The following is a 19,609-nucleotide window of genomic DNA, read 5'->3' on the forward strand; positions in this document are numbered from 1 at the left end:
TCTCAGAGAGAAATTTTGGATTCTCTCAGCCAGAGATGCAGTTAGAAGAGTGGTGAGAACATGTATCCCATGCTTCAGAAATCGTCCAAGGCTCGCCGAGCAAATCATGGGAGATCTTCCAGAGTCCAGAGTTTGTCCCTCTTCTATTTTCCAACGAACTGGTCTTGACTTCGCCGGCCCATTCTTAATACGGAGCTCCAAGGGAAGAGGCAGCCGCAATACTAAGTGCTACATATGCGTCTTCGTCTGCCTCGCAACGAAGGCAGTTCACCTTGAAGTCGTCAGCGACTTAACCTCAAAAGCATTTATTGCTTGTGTAAAAAGATTTGTGGCACGCAGAGGTAGACCTTCAGATATCTTCTGCGATCAAGGAACCAATTTCTACGGAGCTAGCAGAGAGCTCAAAAAGGAGTTCCGGCAGTTGATGAAGGAAGATGCCCTTCAACAATTCCTGGTAACAGACAACATCGCCTTTCACTTCAATCCTCCATCTGCTCCCCACTTCGGAGGCATTTGGGAGGCTACAGTGAAATCGTTCAAATTTCATTTGAAACGAGTTGTTGGAGATGCTAGTCTCACCTTCGAAGAACTGGCCACGCTGTCATGCCAAATCGAGGCATGCCTTAACTCAAGACCACTATGTGCATTATCTAGCAGTCCAGATGATCCGTCTGTTCTGACACCAGGACATTTCCTGATAGGAAAGGCATTAACAGCTATTCCACAACCTACGATTCCAGACGACATCCGTCACTGCGACCGTTGGCGATTACTTAATTATTGTTTAACTAAATTCATTAATTTTGAAACCCCTCCGTGTTTCAAGGGGGGCGGTATGTTTAATACTACAGTCCACAGATGGCGCTATGCGCATCCTAATTAATTATTCATTGAGCTTGAGAAAATAAATAGTGTATGTGTATCGATTCCTGTGTGTGGAGTGTTTCAATGTTTTCGATGTATAATTCAATATTCTAAGTTCATCTCCGATTCCAGTAAATTGTGACAAATTCTAACTGAATTGTGAGATATCTAAACGTTCCACCTTTAATTTTATAGTTCCAAGTCCATACAACAACCGAGTCAGGTAAAAATTTATGAAACATTCTTTTTCCCGCTATTTGCTAAACCATATATATATATGATTATATTTGGAATACTATTAACTCATAACAAGTAATATTATTCGAAGATTCAAGATGTTGCATATAATGCAGTTAAAATACTATATTACATAAGATAAATAATTTAAACTTACTTTAATTATTAATATGCAGGTAATAATTGTACTGAAAACTGAGTTAAAATTTACATAAAAAGTCTCTATGCGTTCTATAGATTCCTCAATAAAACACATCTACTTCTATAGATGATCCGTTCTAGAGATGACTTAGAAGAAAAATGTTGACTTATTTATTTTCAGAACTTCTCATAGACTGACATCACCATGGCATCTAATAGAGTTAGACTTTGTACAGAAACGCATTTATTGAACTTTATGAAGATAAAAACTCTATTAGGAACAAACAATGCTAAAGTAGAGAAAAGTTATTATGCGTTTCAAAATTCCAAACACAAGAAAGTCCATGGGACAAAAGATTTTCTGGGTGAGAAACTATCTCTAATAAGGGAGCTGTTTCGAGTTCTCTTTCATCCTGTCCACGTATCACTTGAAGTTTTTTGTAAATCGATGGATGGATTTTCAATGACAACTTCTTCATGCGAAAACGATGAAAGAATAAACAAACAACAATTGTTTCATGTGGATATAAAATAAAATGTAGATCTTGAAATGTTTTCATTTATAGAGAAGGTTTTATTTAAACAATTCATCAAAATTTTAAGAAATTTACAGATTTTTAAAACAAATTCAGGAAAATGCGGGATTTTGAATTCATAAGAAACAGTATTGTAAGTTATATTGAAAAGTAATTATGTAGTAGTAATATATATATATATATATATATATATAGGACGATAGACTAGTAAATAATGACTCTTTCGCAGATAGAAACAGAATGATACTCTCTACTGACTACTCTGCAAGGCAAAATCCTATTTATATAGGCTTGGCGACAAAACCTTGGCACTTCAGACATGATTATAGGTTATTATCTTATAACTCCGTAAATATCAGTTCTTATAGATGTGAAACTTGAATTTTCCAGAATTACCATTTTGTCTCCAAACTTAGAGCCAAGTCTGCAAAAATTTCGCCAAACCTAGTCTCCCATGAAAAATGCATTAGGAATTATTTTCCCTCTAAATTGAGTTAGAATCACACGACTTTTTTGCAAATTTTCTAATTAAACTGCTTATTTAGGGTCCGTCTAAGATAATTAGCTTCATCACAAAGAACTTTCTCAATAAATTATTCACATTTTTTACAAATTCATTCGTAACTCTATGCTGTTGGAAATTAAATTGTTATCCTACTGCATAAGTAAAAATTTTAGCATACTATTTGAAATAAATTTCAAGAACTATACTACTTTCGCAACATAAAGAAAATATATTACAGGTGAATATTTAAAAGAAATGCATTCATCAACTTATTTATCAAAAAACATTATTTCATTTTGCTTTAAGGTATACAAATCAATAAATTTATTTACTTGTATTTTCTAACAATATTGCATGTATTTAATTATTCAATAAACTTCTTGTGACTCTGTGTTAAAAGGCTAATGACTACAATGTTTCTAAAATAAAAATTTTCTTTGCAGTTACAAATTTATGGGTACAATTCAGACTTATTCAGCAACTTTTCTGAAGCGTTAGCACTTTGTAGAAGTGATAGCATAGTAGCTATAGCTGTATTAATTCAGGTAAATATTTTATTGATGATTTTCATATTCATAGTATACAATCTCAAGCAACGCTTGAAAATCAGTTTACTTTTATAAGTGAATTATCTTTCACTATTCTATATTCTTTTATAACAAGCCTTTATTTTAAAAGGAAATTTTATTATCTACTATAATCCAAAGTCTTAGTGTTTGAACTAGAGTTTTAGTTACGCTATCTAAATTAGTAGGAAAATTAATTGAATGTGAGCATACTCATTAGCTAATGAGTATAAGTCCAAGTGTCTCTTTTTCAGTATTTTTTACCAAAGAATGTATAGTGTACATAATATACTATAAATATTAATTAAGGCAAACTTTCTAACGGAAAACTGCATCCGCAAACATTCTACTGTCTATAAGGTTTTCATAATTAAATTGTCCCCATCCAGATACATGCATGGTACCCAGTAAATGTAGTGACCAACTAAGAAAGGTAGGGCATATCCTAAGGATTAAGAACAGCATAGGAATCCATGTTTGGAAGTGTCATCGTACGCTGCTGCGACACTCCCTTTTTATGAAAAGCTAATATGGCGATCTTTGTCACCAAATCACTAAAATACGATAGAACAGCTATTATCAAACCTATATGCATGTAATAATTTTCGGCAATAATTATCATAAATCAGCTGGAGACATGATGGATTATTTAAAGTACATGCTCGAAAAGAAACGAACAATAAGCTCATAAAAGGGGCGCTAACAAGGCGGCCTGCGATGATGACATTTCTGAGCACGGGTCTTTTTTAATCTTTATGATGTGCCCTTCTTCTCCTAGAAGTTTGCCACAAAAGTTACGAGATATAGCTGGATCTATAGCTGTATATAGCTGGATCTAAGAGTCGATAGGACATCATATGTTTTATAAATAAGACTAAGGAAATTGTGGAAAAATATAGTCTGGAGGAAAGTTTTTGCTCCAAAAGTCGCTAATGAGGAGAAATTTGACAAATGTGGTTGAAATCTAATGAAAAATAAATAAATGCATTACATAGTAAAGTAGTAATGAATGAAATGAATAGTAATGAATGAAAGTTCAACAGAAAAAATCATCATACAAAAAGTTCGGTATCTTAAAATTAGTTTGGTGTCATGGCGAACAATATTATCATGCTTCCCATTGATCTTGAATGTTTAAATAATGGTTACAGATGATTAACAAGCAAGCTATTGTGACTTTCTATATTTTGGCAACCACTATAGCATTTAACGCTTAGTGCGAGCAAGATTATGTAAGGATATCATTTACCAACAACACATTTCCTTATTGGCTAATTATGGAACAAAACTTTTGTGGCAAAATCTTTTTTCTCATATCTTCATTTGTATCTTAACCAATTTGTGGACATTTAGAATATTAGATTGCATTGCATATGCATTTGACTTGACTCAGTTTAAATATAAACAATTTGTATATAAATTCATTAATCTTCTAAATGTCTATGATAACTTTTTACAGTCGATAAAAAATAGAAAAGATAAAACTTCATTTCCTAATCTCTTGCAGCAAAGAATTTTCATGTAAAATAGCTTTTGGAAAGTCTTGTACATTTATCGAAGTAAAAGTTCAAAAAGCATCTTCTTTTACCTGAAACATGTGATTTTATTAGTTTTATTGCTTCTTACCATTCCTTTTTCTCCTTATCTCTTTTGTATTATGACAAATCTCCGATTAAGGATTTCTTTTAAAATTGTCTTGTCAAATTGTCTAGAATGAAGAGATTTATATATTTTGCTGCAATTCTCAGAACCGTAATGCACATTTTTTAAGGTTAAATGAGATCTTAAATTAAATTTAAGATGGATTTTGAAATGTAATGATGATAAATGACGTGTTTAGTGACAAATATTAAAAGTACAGATCAGGAAAAGAATTTCATGTAAGAATTCTTTGTTCTTAGTATGTATAGAAATAAATTGGATAGCATGAATAAATGTATTATTAGAATTTATGAAATATCATTTCAAAATATCAATATTTCAAAGTCTGAAAAATTGAACTATGATATAATTGAAATTATTTATTACAGATTTCATTTTAAACTCAAAGGAAGCATGACGCAAGATATTTTTAACTTAATTACCTTATCATACGTATAAAAAGATTTTTAAAATAATTTTCTAAAAGATGCTTATTAATATTAATGCTGATTTAAAAATAATTAAAATGAAATTAGAAATGGCAAAAAATGCGGAAGAAAAATTCAGATTTTTTTAATAAACGGTTTAACTCCATGAAAAAAATTTAATAATCAGTCTGTTAAAGATTTGAACTGGTAAAGAATATGAAATGCCAATGGCAAACAATATGGGAACAAAATATCTTTTTGAGCTATATGGTTCTAAGCCTTTCCATATTTCTATACACACAAAAAAAAATTAAATTACCATGTATAATTTATAAACATATTGATAAAGTATCAAAATTAAGAGTCTTGCTTTATCCAGGAGCTTCATGTTCTTCTTGCTCGTTAAAAATTTGTGCCTGTTTCATATGTTATTTAGGCAGAAATTTGTATTTGTTTTATTAGTCTCTGGCTTGTTAAAATTTTGTGCCTGTCTTATGCTACGCTGACTTGTTATAAATTTTCATTTGTTTCATGCGTCTCTTACTTAAGGGAATTCGCATTTTTTTCTAGTTAGAAATGTCTGTCTATCTCAGATCTATTGCTCTGATTTGCAATGTTTTAAGTATGGATTATAACCTTCATTATATGTCTTTTTGGAAATTGAGTCCATTATTAAAGTATGATTTAATTGATATTACAATCATTTCAAAAGACAACAAAACGAAGAGACTCTGGTCTTCAGTTGCCAGTATTAATTCATATTAGCAACGAGATATGCGCCACACCATATTTTTGCTCACTGCACATTAAAAAAATCCAGTTAAAAAAAATCCAGGTCAAATTACGGTAAAAAGCATCGGTACTCTGGGTGCATTATCCTTAAAATTAAATTTATCATAAAATCCATTTTACCGTAAAATTTTATACCGTATATTTTACAGCTATAATTATTTCACATCAGTGATTCAGTGATTTTACAATGAATATAACTGTTAAAATTACTGCATATACGATATATCAGATTTATTGTTTCTTAAAATTTTACAGTAAAAATGGATTTTACGGAAAAAAGTGCCAGTACCTAGTGTGCAATATTTTCTTTTTGAAAGTAAGACCCAATACTATTGCATAGAGGAATTATTTCATGAAACAGAACTCCGTGTATGATCATTAAAAAAATTAAGTAAATTGTTGCTTTTCTTATAGATCTTTATACTAAATTTAGTTCACAACTGAAATGCAGAATAAATATTGACATTAATTCGAATTTAGTCATAACTTGCAAATTCGTGGTCACACACACACAAATTGATCACCTTGCCCCAATTGACACTAATCTGTAATTAAATCAAAATTTAGTAAGCATGGTTCTTTAGTTACATTTTTCTTTTAATTTCACCTGTACCTGCACACATATATGAATAACTTCATTTGGGATTACTTAAATCACAGCATTTGTCAGTGTCAGTGCCTTTTATTTAGAAATTGATAAATTGTTGTAAAACGTGGGAATCTAGTTGCACTCTATATTTATATGCATATATGCAAATTTAATAAAGCATGTATGGCACAGTGTCACCGACGAAATTAAAAACAGTTATTCAACATGTCCGTGAACTTGAAAGTAACTGATTTTTTGAAAAGTCCCTTTTGCAAGTGCTCTCTGGCCCTGTTCTCCTAATTTGATCCTGGGTAGAACAAAAACGAGTTTTGTGAAAAAAGTACTTACTCGGCAGAGAAAGCAATAAATTTTAAAACATCGAGAAAAAAAATGAAAGGGAGGTATAATCAATGAAGTAAACCAATAATAAAAGTACCATTTGAAATTTTTTTTGGTTTGGAGTAATATTCCAACATATTTATTCATTTAATTCACTTTCACCTGAAATATATTTTATTTCTAATAGATCAATAACATGCCTCTACATTTAATTTGAATAAGTCCTTGCCCATTTCCTTTTTATTTTTAACTTATTTTACAGATCATTTCTCATTTGTTGTAATTTAAGCGCTTTCCACTTTTGGCTAACAATTCTCTTTAAAACTAATAATTAATCAGCCAACTCAAACCACAAATAGCTTTTTGGCATCATTAGAACTTCCCAATTTCCAAGGCTTGTTTCAAACAAACTTTAGACATTTTTTCAAGCTTCAAAAATAATTTTACTTTCTTCGCTTGCCATTCGCTCTGTTGCCTTCATTAAAAAATCAGATGGTTGTCTAATTTTTTATATCGTTATAAATTTATACTTAATTGTTTTTATATTGTAATTGTTTTAAAATTATTGTTATTTCGCAAATATTGTAATTTTTAATCAAGGCATCTTCATTACAGTGCGAACCTATTACCAAAATTATGTTTCAAAATATCCATGCAAGTACAACATTAAGTTATAATAGTACAACTTAAAGTTTACTGATTAATGTCATAACACGTATAAAACTGTGAGTAAATTATCTTTAATGTAAATACGGTTACATTACCTTTAATACACGCAATATTAATGTATGAGATTCACAATTTCACTAAAACAAGCAATTCGTGGAAGGAAAATTAACGTTCTGATTAAAAAACAGTTTTGCAAAAAACAACGTCTGATTTAATCCAGAAGTATAAGTTACATGCTGTACCTAGAAGTACCGTGCACAAAAAAAGACGACCCTGAATAACTTTTGATCTAAAGAACGGATTTTCACGTTCTAGGACTCAATCTTAATGGCTCGAGAGGATGACCTTAAATATGCTAATTAGTAAGTGCAGACGATATTTAAGGTACAAAATCAGACCCCAAAACTTGCTTTCTTTGAAAAACATACTTTTTCTTTTTAGACGAAATCTGATTTCTGATCCCCAAAGTATAGAAAGTAGCAGCAATCTGAGAAATTATGGTCTTAATGGTTTGGTCAGGACAGCGGTCCAAAATTAATGCCATCCCTTTAATGTCATCCTACTTTTTTTTTATTTCGCTGTCTCTCGAGAACTTCTCAAGCAAACTGAAAACTTTTTGCACACAAATATAAAACTTGGTAGTTCAAAGATAATCTCATGCAAAAAATAAATTTTAGTAAATATTTATTATTTAATAATGATCGAAAAAATTTTAAATTTTAAGGTCTGAAATTTTTTACATAATTTTAAAGTATATAATTTTATGTAGCAGAAATAATCGAACGAAATCGGCTTAAAAGTTCTCGAGAAATAGAATTTTATATATACGACTTCTCTAAAATATTATTTCTCAGGAACTACTCAACCGATTTCTCTCAAATTTTGTATTTTACCATGTAAGATTAGATACCTTAAAATTATGTAAAATATTGCATACCTTAATATTCAAAATTTTTTCCATTATTATTATAAAATATTAAATATTTACTAAGATTTATCTTCTGCGTGGAATTATCTTTGGACAAAAGATTTTTATAGTTGTGAGCAAAAATTTTTCAGCTCTAGATGAGGTGAAATACGCAAAAAGTAAAATTGACAATAAAGTTCCAATCTTTAGATCGCTCTCCGGACCAAACTATTTTGACCATATTTTCCAGACTGCTGTTACCCCCTATATTTTGGGGGTCAGGAATCTGAATCCGTTGAAATATTTTTTTGTTTATTCGGAGAAAGTGCGTTTTTGTGCCTGATTTCGTAACTTAAATTATAGTCTGAACATATAGCACGCATATTTGAGGCCAACCCCCCCCCCCCCNGCCGTGAAGATTCATTCCCAGAACGTGAAGATCCGATCATTAGATCAAAAGTTATTCAGGGTGGTCCGTTTTCTTTGGTGCACACTTCATGTAATTTACATGTTATTTAATTAACCCGTATGTATTTTAACTGTACATATTCATTAAGTGAATATATAAGAGATTTAACGATTGATCAAAAATCAAATTTACACAAGAACTTAAAAGTATAGTACAAAAATTGGCAAGGATGAAACATAAGAAAAATGATTGTGCTAGATTTTTTTTTAAAAAATATTGCAGGGGAAATTTCTCTGCAGAAGAATTAATTTTTACAAGAATACGTAATCATATCGTACAATTTTTAAAAGGTTTAGTATGCACTTTTAAAAAAATTGGCTCAACGTTGAATTATAGTATAGAGAACGTTTACAATAATACTGTTAACACTTGCTACAACTTCATGCTTAATTGAACTATGTTTCTTTCAAAATAGGTCATAGTATCATGGTATCAAAATTAAGAAATACATTTTTTTCCTAATTTAACACCATATTAATATTACAAACATTTTTGCGATATTATTGCTCAAAGCACTGTGTAATTTCTAAAAGTGTATCCATACACGGTATATTATTTATAATTAGCATACATTTCACTTCAATTCATAATTTTTACTTATATGTGTCCATACTTTAATCAGAAATATCTATTTTATCCTGAAATTCTTTACTCTTAAACATTATTTTCAAGAAACGCCAAATTTTTCCCTATGAAATTAATACTCTAAAACTTAAGTAAATACTAAGTTAAATAGTGTTTCATTTTTATAATGAATAAGCATTTACATTTTTTAACATTATTCCCCATGTGAAAACAAAAATTTATTATTTATTAAGTAGAACTGCATATTAATCATAAAGTTACAATTATTGATTTTCTTAATTAATAACAGACCAATGAAAATCGTCGAAAATTAAACAATTCAGGTGTGGCTAATATTTAACCTCTTTTAGAAATTAAGCAAACTTGTATTTAAGTAATGTATAAAACTGAAGGATCATTATTAATTCACTTATTAATGTCTCTTGTTTTTATTTCTTTTTAAGTCAAAATCACTTACTAAGTTAAATCATTTATCTAATCTCGTATAAAGTAAATAATGATGCTTTAGAAAAGAAAAATATTTACATGAAAATTACATTTAATATAGTTTTATGTAAGAAGAGAAATTATCATTCGTAATGAAGAAAATAACACCGCCAATAACTTTATTGTTTGTGTCAGAATTGAATTTATGGGTCTTTCTTATTAATTGAAATTTTATATAGACTTAAATAAGTGAAATAGGAATTGCTAAAATGAGTGTCAATTTTAATCTTAGAGAATTTGCTAAACTTCGTAGTAACTTATTCCATTTTATTCTTCTTAATTTTTTTATTACAATTTACCTTGAAATGAATGAGAAAAACTTGTTTATCAATTTAATACGCCATAGTCTGATTCATTACAAAAATTGAATTTCGAAACTTTTTCGATTAAAGTAGTAGTCAAATATATCGATTATATTACAAAAGTTTATTTCCTTTAATTTATCCACACAGCTATACAATATATGTATTATATTTTTATAATAAATATCGCTAAAATGTAATGAATGGTAAAAAAAACTGTAATTATGTATAAAGAATATGCTTTCACGTAATTTTTTCTGTAGTTAATGTTTTCTATTAGATTTTGCTATTTATAATATAAAATTTTACAAACAATACAAAATATTTAATATTTAATTAGATGAAATGAAATTACCAGTTTTAATCTCAGTAGCTGACTGCTTTTAACCCATAGGGCACTAATTTAGTTACTACTTATATTAATAGTATTATGAGAATTATTCAAAATAAGTGAAAAAAATAACTTAATTATGGAGTTAATTCATTTTAAATTCTACATTTCTTATTTCATGTATCAAAGATATCTATTGAAAATTTAAATGCGATATTTTCTTCAAAAAAAGTTTTAAGAAAGGAATTGAATCAAACATATTTAGCATTTGATAATATTTTCTTAAAAAAATGATCATTTCTAACAATGAAAAGTAAGTCTTGAACACAACTCCTGATACAAAATATCTTCAAAAACTAATGCTCTCGAACCAAGATTCTATTACTGTGGCTATTATCATCTATTGCCAGACTTTAACATTTCATTATTTATGAGCCAATTAGTGCCAAAAAGGAGAAAAGTTCTCTAGTGAAGAAAATGTAAACAGAAGGATTAAATGAAGTGCTCTCAATTTTCTCCCTCGTTCTGGCTATGGCAAAATTGAGAATATGAGTGATTGGACAAATATAAAAGCACGTGGAATTGGCTGATAAAGGATTGAGGTTATATTTTTTCAGAAATTTTCTTTCTGAAAAAAAGTTTTGGGACCATTACTTAGCCAGACACTTTTTTATGAAGTCGTCTGCGATTTGAGACATTTTCAACTCTTAAGCTTGAATTACTAGAAACAAATTTCGTATCTTTTTAAACCGAAATAAATTGTTTTTTCAAATTTGAATAAATACTAAAAACTATTAAATTTTCTTTCCATTTTCTTGGGTATTTATAACAATAATTTACTCCAGTAAAAACAAACAATGCAGTTTAGTTATTTATTTTAAGTTAAATGTTATTAACATTATCTCTCAAGATAAAGTTGTAAAAGAATTCAATAAGGTTATATGAACATTGATTTTGTCAAAGATTAACTAAGACAAAAGATTATAGTCATATCCTTCTAGCATTTAGTTCTGAATATTAAAAATACGTTTATTTGAAAACTTTTGTTGTACTGTAAAGTTTAAGTTTTTAATTATTATGACTATCTGGTTGTTATGTCTAAAATAATATCTAATTTACAACAAAAATTCTTAACAGGTTATTATTTAAAAGCTTAAGTCTGTTTTGCCTTACTAGCGTAAATCACCTTTTTAAAAGTCAACTTGAGACTTCTATAACTTTATCAATATATAATAGAACCAGTGTTTTAATATATTAAGTTTGTAGAAAATAAATAGATATAAATAAATAGAATAATAGATATAATAATAATAGATATAATAATAATAGATATAATAATAATAGATATAAATAGAATAATAGATATAAATAGATAGAATAAAATGGAATAATAGATAAAATCAAATAAAATATTTTGTACTTCATGTAGCTGATTGTCCGGTTTCAAGAGAGAATTTTTCTAACTATACACTGTAAAGAGTTCTGAATAAAAATTCCGGTAAAAAGTAATGGTACCCTGACTGCGGCATTCGTAAAATCCATTTTTGTTTTTTTAAGTACGCTCTTTTTACCGAAACATATTATAAAATGATTTTTACAATAATAGTCATTTTATAGTTAAAAAAGTACATTTAATTTTAAGATTTAAGCAGTATCAGATTTTTTTTTCTTCTGTAAAACTTTATGGTAAAAACCGATTTCACTGTAAATACGAATTCCACGTTAAAATGTACAAATTCTCAGGATCTAGTACTTTTTACTGTAAGCTTATTCGGAATTTTTTAAAGAGTACATATTAAAATCTACGGCCTAATTAGATTTAAAATCATAGTAAATATAATATATTGGAACTGAAATAAAATTTATTTTAAATTTTTTTTATTTTAAATTGAGCGGTTTAATAATTAAATAATTTTGGTTGCATAGTTTATTTATTTGAAAGAAATACAATTATGTAAACTATTTGTTTTCTCACGTTTTTCCGAATATAATTTATATTTAATCATTTTAATCAAATCAGATAAATTGTTTGAAACCGAAGCACTCTCTTTATATATTAAGATGTAAGATATAAGATTTTATTACTTCAATTTAGGTTAGATGACTTTGTACATTTCTAGCTTAATCTCAGTGCAGTTAAGCCTTCAATTTGGTTAATATTTCCTTTTAAAGTGTTCGGTAAATGTAAAAGAAAAAGTATTCTAATTGGATTTTAAATTTGGTTTTCTTGTACCTAAATTTTTGAATTTTTTACTTGATTTATCTTTGAAAAAATATTAAAAGTAAGATTTGGAATTAATTACTAATTTGGAAAAAATATTAAACTGGAACTAATTTGGAAAAAATATTAAAAGTAAGATCAATGTTTGAATATTATTTGAGATTAAAAAAAGTGCTAAAAATGTTCAAGTTTTTAAAGATTTAACACTTCCATCTGCAGTTACAAAAACATTTTTTAAATACTTATTTAACAAAAAAGTTTACTCACTACGCCATATGTTCGATAAATGTTTACTTTTTATATGCACTATCTAATATCTAAGTTGGAAATTGGCTAATTAATATTGGCTAAAATGCAATGATATGCATCATTTATTAAATAGTACTTGTTTTTTCAAGAATATTTTAAAATGAAATATATATTTCTTTATTATAAGCAATGTAACTGTTTTATTCTGGGAAAAATGTCAAGAAAATACAATTAGCTATTTTTAGTAGACTTTGAATGCCAATACCATATGCCTTATAATATTGACTCGTAATATGTCAATAATAATTTATCGATCAAGTTTTTGTTCTGAGCTTAAAATATTCCCATTTGTGTTGTAACGTTTACATCCAATTCTAGGGCAGAAAATCATTTCTTATAAAGATCTGAAGTGGGAGGTATTTTCATTTGGATTTCTTAAGAAATTGAAAATATTTCAATGAAGACAAATTCTAATAAATAAATCGTTTTTTTAGTAACATATTTTATTAAAATTAGAATTTGAATTCAAGACGTTTCGAATAATTTGCTCTAATTTCAACTAATTCTGTTTTATTTATCTATTTTTTTAACTATTTAAATTCCACCAATAAAAATCAAATTAAGTTAAGCAATATTTTAAAAAAAGAACTGAAATTTAGAAGAATTGAAGTTTTAATCTTCACGAATTGTCTCAAAACCCATTTTATACGAGTTTGATGGTTTTAGTGTTACCTCTCACTCATATCAAGCAGAATTTTAATTTTTAATTGAAATGTTATTTTTTTAATTTGGAAAGTCTTGTTTTTCAATTAAAATTATTCATGATGGATAACTTTGTTTTGAATGGCTTACTTACCTCTCTGTTATGGGACTCAGTTTCAAACTTGGCAATGGCTGGTTGATTCCTATACTGCCCCCTGGCTTGCCCCAACAGCAGTGCTAAGGTAAAATAACCCTATTGATTGGCAGATGATGAATTAGAATCACCCTGAAGTTTGGTTAACCACGGGAGGTGTTCGTAGTTTTCCTCTCCCGGTGAAGAAAATGTGGGTTAGTTCTATTGAAAAATACTTCACGAAGGGGAGTTGGTACCAATGTTGGGTCCAAGAATGCCCTTGACTTTTAGGCTGGGATCAATATTACAAAGAAAATTATGAGTTGAATATTAATAGACGCTACAACATTAAATATTTGAAACCAATAATATAACAGAATAAAATTGAGTAATATTATTTTATTAAACTTTAATTTTTTAAAAAATTAATTAATGTTTTTGTTTGCGTTAATATACCCCTGTAAGTTTATTTATAACTAAGCCAAAAGAGAAGATCAGTTATAAAACCTATTTCGTACAAGATATGCCATTTTCCAAGAAAATTTAGACCTCAGGAAAGCAGGTAAATTTAAACCACAATCGCTGAGTAAATTCCTGAGTCTGGCTTTACATTACTCTTTAGCATTTGTTCATTTTCTTGCATTATATGTGCTTAATAATTTCTTGCATTAAGTTAAAAAAGATCACTAATTTATTGCATTAAATTAATTATGATTTATAATTTCTTGCATCTTGTTATATACGTTTAATAATTTCTTGCATTAAGTTATATATGATTAATAATTTCTTGCATTAAGATATGTGCATATTTAGCAAAATTTTAGGTCACATAATTGATTCTTGTTGAGTTATATATTAAGATAATACATTGTCTGAGTTTTAAAGATAAATTTGTGTACCTTATTTAATAATTGAGATCATCGTAAATTATTATGTTTCACAATTTTATTCATCACAAACTCAAAGTTTTAATTTTCTCTTGTTATAAACATGAGCGCATGTAGTCTCAATCAAACATTTTATGGTGGTTTACTCAACTAATTTTCATTAATTTTATTATTACTTATTTTTTGATATTTTCTACAATTTCAAATTCATTTCAGTCAAAATAGGAGAATGAAGGTCTGAAAAGGCACGTTTATAAGAGATCCTTAAAAGAATGATACAAAGAATGATTTTTTTTCCCTCCGATTTCACGAATGAGATACAAAGCTGATTTCATTATTATCAATCTTAACTTATATAATTAAGTGGAACTATTAAACAGTATTTAGCAAGCTAAGTATATTTGTTTAATTTTTAAAACCTTTTTTATAATCGTAATTGTCCTAATCTAGACTCCATCTTTAAGCATTCACCCCGGCTTTTTCCAAATCTTCATCTGTAGGCTTTCTTGGATCAAAAAATCCATTTTCCCTAGGTTATTCATTAGTTAAGGAGTGAGTAGCAATGAAATTTCAGTATAATTTTTCTCCAGAGTCCTGAAACTTTGCTGGTTGATACTATTGAATTTATGGGATTGCTTTTGCTAGTGCATATTATTGTCGTGTAGGAAATATTTGATGTTCTTTTTTATTTATTTAACACTAAGAAGTGTATTAGAAGCCACTTTAACTTCTGTAATCACCATAGGTTAGAAAGATAAGTTTTTATTTCCTTCAATTTCTCGTTGTTTTGCTTATAAATATTTTTGTCATGATTTTAATTTAGCCACTTTTTCCACTAAATATGAGCGTGCCAACAAAAGTTAATTTAAACTGCAATTTTTAAAAATATATTCTTTCATCTTCATATGTTTTTAGAAATATTAAAAAAATCGTTTTAAATATGGATATTCAATCCTATTGATTAGTTTTAGGCCGAAATTTACAGTGGATGGTGAGTTTAACTAAATAACTTATAGTGCGACTTTGAGAAGAACCCCTCCAGACTGAAAGTCAGGGGTTAAGTTTTCTGCTATGGTAACGATCTTTCCTCGTAGCCATAGTACCCGCCACGATGAGGAGACGGGTGTCTGGAGGAGTTCTCCTGAAAGCCGTACACTAATTATGGTTCTACATAATAAGTTTAATTTATTTATTCACATATTTTATTAATACACTTTTTTATCTTTCAAAATGCGCAAGAGTATGAAAATGTTCTTTTTATGGTTATTTTATAGGCGTTATATGAATTTCCTTTATATAAAATAAGAATATTTAACAAGCACTATACAGTATAAATATCGTTCAACTTATAAATACACATTTCTTAATTGCTATAAGTTTATCCATAAGTTTTTCCTTTTAATCATATTTTTTTTATTCAGTTTTCGATCTTTCAAAATCCACAATGCTACAGACAATTGTATTTTTATCTGATTTTAATGAAGCTATATATATTTTCTAAGAGGGTAAATTTCCTTATGTACTATAAATATCAAAAAACTTTAAGGTACTTTTAATTCTCTGAAGAAAGTAAATGTAATTTAGGAAATGGTATTATATTTTATTCCTTGTTCAAAAATTTTATTTTTAGAGAAAAAAGGCAAATATAATTGAAATATACTCGAAGGCGAATATTAAAGTAATCGTTAAAACTTTCGTATATTTTAGTATTTCTATAAAAACCAGTAGTTCACAGTATTTTTAAAATTATTATACAAACATCAAACAGATTTTCTTCGAAGACGGTGAGAATTAATTTGTATCCGAAATACAAAATCCAGAAAAATAATAACCAATTATCTTTCATTTAAGAACGTAATATGCTTGTGATCCTAAATTGCTTCAACGCGTTAAATTATTCTCAAGTTTCTCAGCTTTTGACTGGACTCAGTTCATTTTAATCACGTTTAATTCTCTTTTCTCTGCGATTTAAATGCGACGCGGAGAATTCTTTGAAAGCTTCCAGTTACTCGAGAATTTTACTATTCTCTAATTTAATTAAGTGCATGTTTGTTAATCATGCGCTTAAGTGAGCGGAGAAAGACCGCATTGGAAGATTTCTTTTTTAAGTTACATAAATACAAAAAATAAATAAATAACTGTAAAAAACGGAGAATCATATTTAGAGACATTGTTTTTTTAGTTTCATTAATGGTTGAAATTAAAAAGAAAACGGATTTAAAATAACTACACGGAATGTTATTAATCAAGAAGGACATAAATCGTAAGGAAAGGGTTTATTCAATCGTAAATGATTATTCCGTTTTCTGTTATATCAGTTAGCTAATTACTTCTTTCCTTTTAAATTTCAAGCTTATACAATTACAATAATTTTATTAATGCAATTTAAAGTTTTTTTCTTCTTTTATTTCAAAGTTGTCAAGTTATGAGCTGCATATACTAAGCATCCAGTCAAGTCAAATATAGTAGTAAATACTACATATGTATATTATTTATCTAGTAATTGCGCAGAAGTTTATCAAGAAACATTATCTACACAATGAAAAAATTCTTGAAAAATTTTGGTGAAAAGCACCAGCACTTTTTGTCGCAAAATCACTTTTCCTATATCTTATTTCCCGTTTCATTTTCATTTTTACCAATAATTTTAACAGTAATGTTTACTGAATTACAGTGATTCAGTAAATACTACAGTAAAAATTCAGGTATGTCAGATTTTTTTGTTCCATAAAATTTTACCGTATTGTTTCCGGAATATTTTTAAAGTGTATTATTAATCAAGACTTTTAGGGTAAAGAATTTATAATTAAATTGTGAAAGATTATTTTACTTTTTGTTTTTTAGGATTTATTATTACTATTTTTATTTTAAATAAAATAATATTCTTTTACAAATATGCTACAAAAATAATAATTTTTTTTTCATTTCAAAGATAGGAAATTTGTCAAATGATGAACTGCGTATACTAAGCAGCCAATTGAGTCAAATATTGTACAGAGGTAAGTGTGAAATTTATTTTTCTTAAACAATAATAATTTTAAGTTAAAATTTTGTAGGCAACAATTACTGTGATTCCAAATTTAATACAATAGTTTTAGAGACAAATTAATAAATGTTTACGTTTCTATAAAAATGCTATAGAAAAATTGCTCAGAGAAAGGGTGCACAAAAAATTTAATGTTTAGCTCATTTTAAAAGTAACAATTGCAAAATATTTGCATTTATATTTCATACTCAAATAATATTTTAATTGGCATAACAAAGAATCAAAGCACTTTCACTGTACAAGGTTCGAGCGAAATTATAAACTATTGTTTCTAATTCTATAAACTATTGTTACAAAACACAACAAATTAAAATTATCAATTTCTTTCATTGTAAAATTACGCTATATTTCTTTTAAACTCATAAAGTTTTCAATGAATTTCTAAGAATTTCTGAAAAAGATAGATATTTTTAAACAATTTTAATAAAATTTATATTTGAAACAATCTAATAAAATAACCATTGGTATTATTAGAAATACCAATGACAAAACATAATAATGAAATAAAATTTACAATATACAGTTTTAATAGGAATTTGAATAAAGTTAATTTTTGTCGTTTAATTTTCTAAAGTAATGTAATTAAATAAACAAACTCAAATTTAAGTTTATTTCCTAACTATCATAAGACATTTTTTCCTTTTTTTATTCTTAATAATTGTTATCTGGGCTTTCTTCAATGGGAAAACTAAATTTTAATTAGCTGTATCTTTCGAACAAATAAGACGTGAAATAAAATTGCTTCATTTCATATTAAAATCTTATCGTATAATATTTACAAACAATTAAAATTATAATCTTTAAAACAATAAGAAAAATTATTTTAATCAGCTATATAATATTTCATCACAGTAGAATATATCATTATTTTCCTCATTCTTGAAATATTATATTAATACATATAAATTATTTTAATTTACTAATTGAATTATCCCTATTGTAAAAGCTGCTCATGTCTCAATAGCAAACCATTTTGAAACAATTAGTCCAATTAATGATATTAAGAAATTTAAGATTGAGAGCAAAATTTTCAGAATTGCCCCAAAGGAAATATTCCAAAAATAATTAGAATAAATGCATTTCAAAAGTAATAAATCAAAAGAAGAACCATGCTGAGGTTTCGTAATCATGGCAATGACTGAAAAACGGAATGAACAACATATATTAAAGGCCATATGAAAAGAATGCATGCATAAGTCAAAAAATTGATGGCAACTGAATTGTCCATGAAGCAAATCGTGCAAACAGAAAACTAACTTTTTGCTTACATGAAATTATTTGGATAACCCTAGAGTAATCCTTGAATGAATAAGGAGATATTAATAAACTATGCATGCACTTCACGATGACAGTGTACTTAAGTAGTACTAAATCTCTGAAGTGGTTAACTGGAACTGAGTTTTAAATATATATATANTCTTTGGGAAATTCGCACGGGGTCTAACTTGCAGCTTACATAAGCTGTCATAATCTGGTTGGATCTCTAGCTAGATCAGCTTACAGCACAGGAACTGGTATTATAGATTGGAACTGGCACTACATATATATGTATATATATATTTCTAATTTCAATAAAATTTAGTTTCAAATCAATATTTTCTGTGTTCTGTTTAGAGATTTACTATACAGGAATACAAGGACAAAAAATGAAATTCTTAAAATTAACTGGAATAGAAAAGTGCATGCGAACTAGAACATTAAAGAAAGAAAATAAATTTGCCTATTTTACGTAAAACTATCCAAAATAAATATTCATAACTCTTTATATATTAAATACAGAATTTTAACTCTTTAGTATTAAAGTAGGATAAGACGTATAGTATTTAACGCAGGATATGTAATAATCAGGGTTTTGTTAAGTTATTGACTAACTATAAATAGATTGCGGGTAACTGATTCGTCGAATTTGCTCAGTGAAACAGAATGCGTAAATAGTAATGTGAGTAACAGAATGCGTAAATATTTTATATAAAACTGTCTGAAT

At 27.7% G+C, this 19,609-nt stretch overlaps 2 protein-coding genes across 2 annotated transcripts in view; both read left to right on the plus strand.

Annotated features, from left to right (window-relative positions):
• Nucleotides 1-926, plus strand: LOC139427031 (uncharacterized; the record flags this gene model as incomplete). Its single annotated transcript, XM_071187365.1, is given in 1 exon segment — nt 1-926. A coding segment is annotated over 1 exon segment (883 nt), but the record flags the coding sequence as incomplete, so codon positions are not given.
• LOC107447997 (carbonic anhydrase-related protein 10-like) overlaps nt 1-19,609 on the plus strand; it is a 595,805-nt gene that overhangs the window by 458,918 nt on the left and 117,278 nt on the right. The window contains exons 5-6 of the mRNA XM_071187366.1: nt 2,727-2,828; nt 17,512-17,578. Of these exons, the coding sequence (XP_071043467.1) occupies nt 2,727-2,828; nt 17,512-17,578 (169 nt within the window). The remainder of the gene's footprint in view (nt 1-2,726; nt 2,829-17,511; nt 17,579-19,609) is intronic.

Source organism: Parasteatoda tepidariorum, chromosome X1 (genome assembly GCF_043381705.1).
Source record: "Parasteatoda tepidariorum isolate YZ-2023 chromosome X1, CAS_Ptep_4.0, whole genome shotgun sequence".
Lineage (NCBI taxonomy): Eukaryota > Metazoa > Arthropoda > Arachnida > Araneae > Theridiidae > Parasteatoda > Parasteatoda tepidariorum.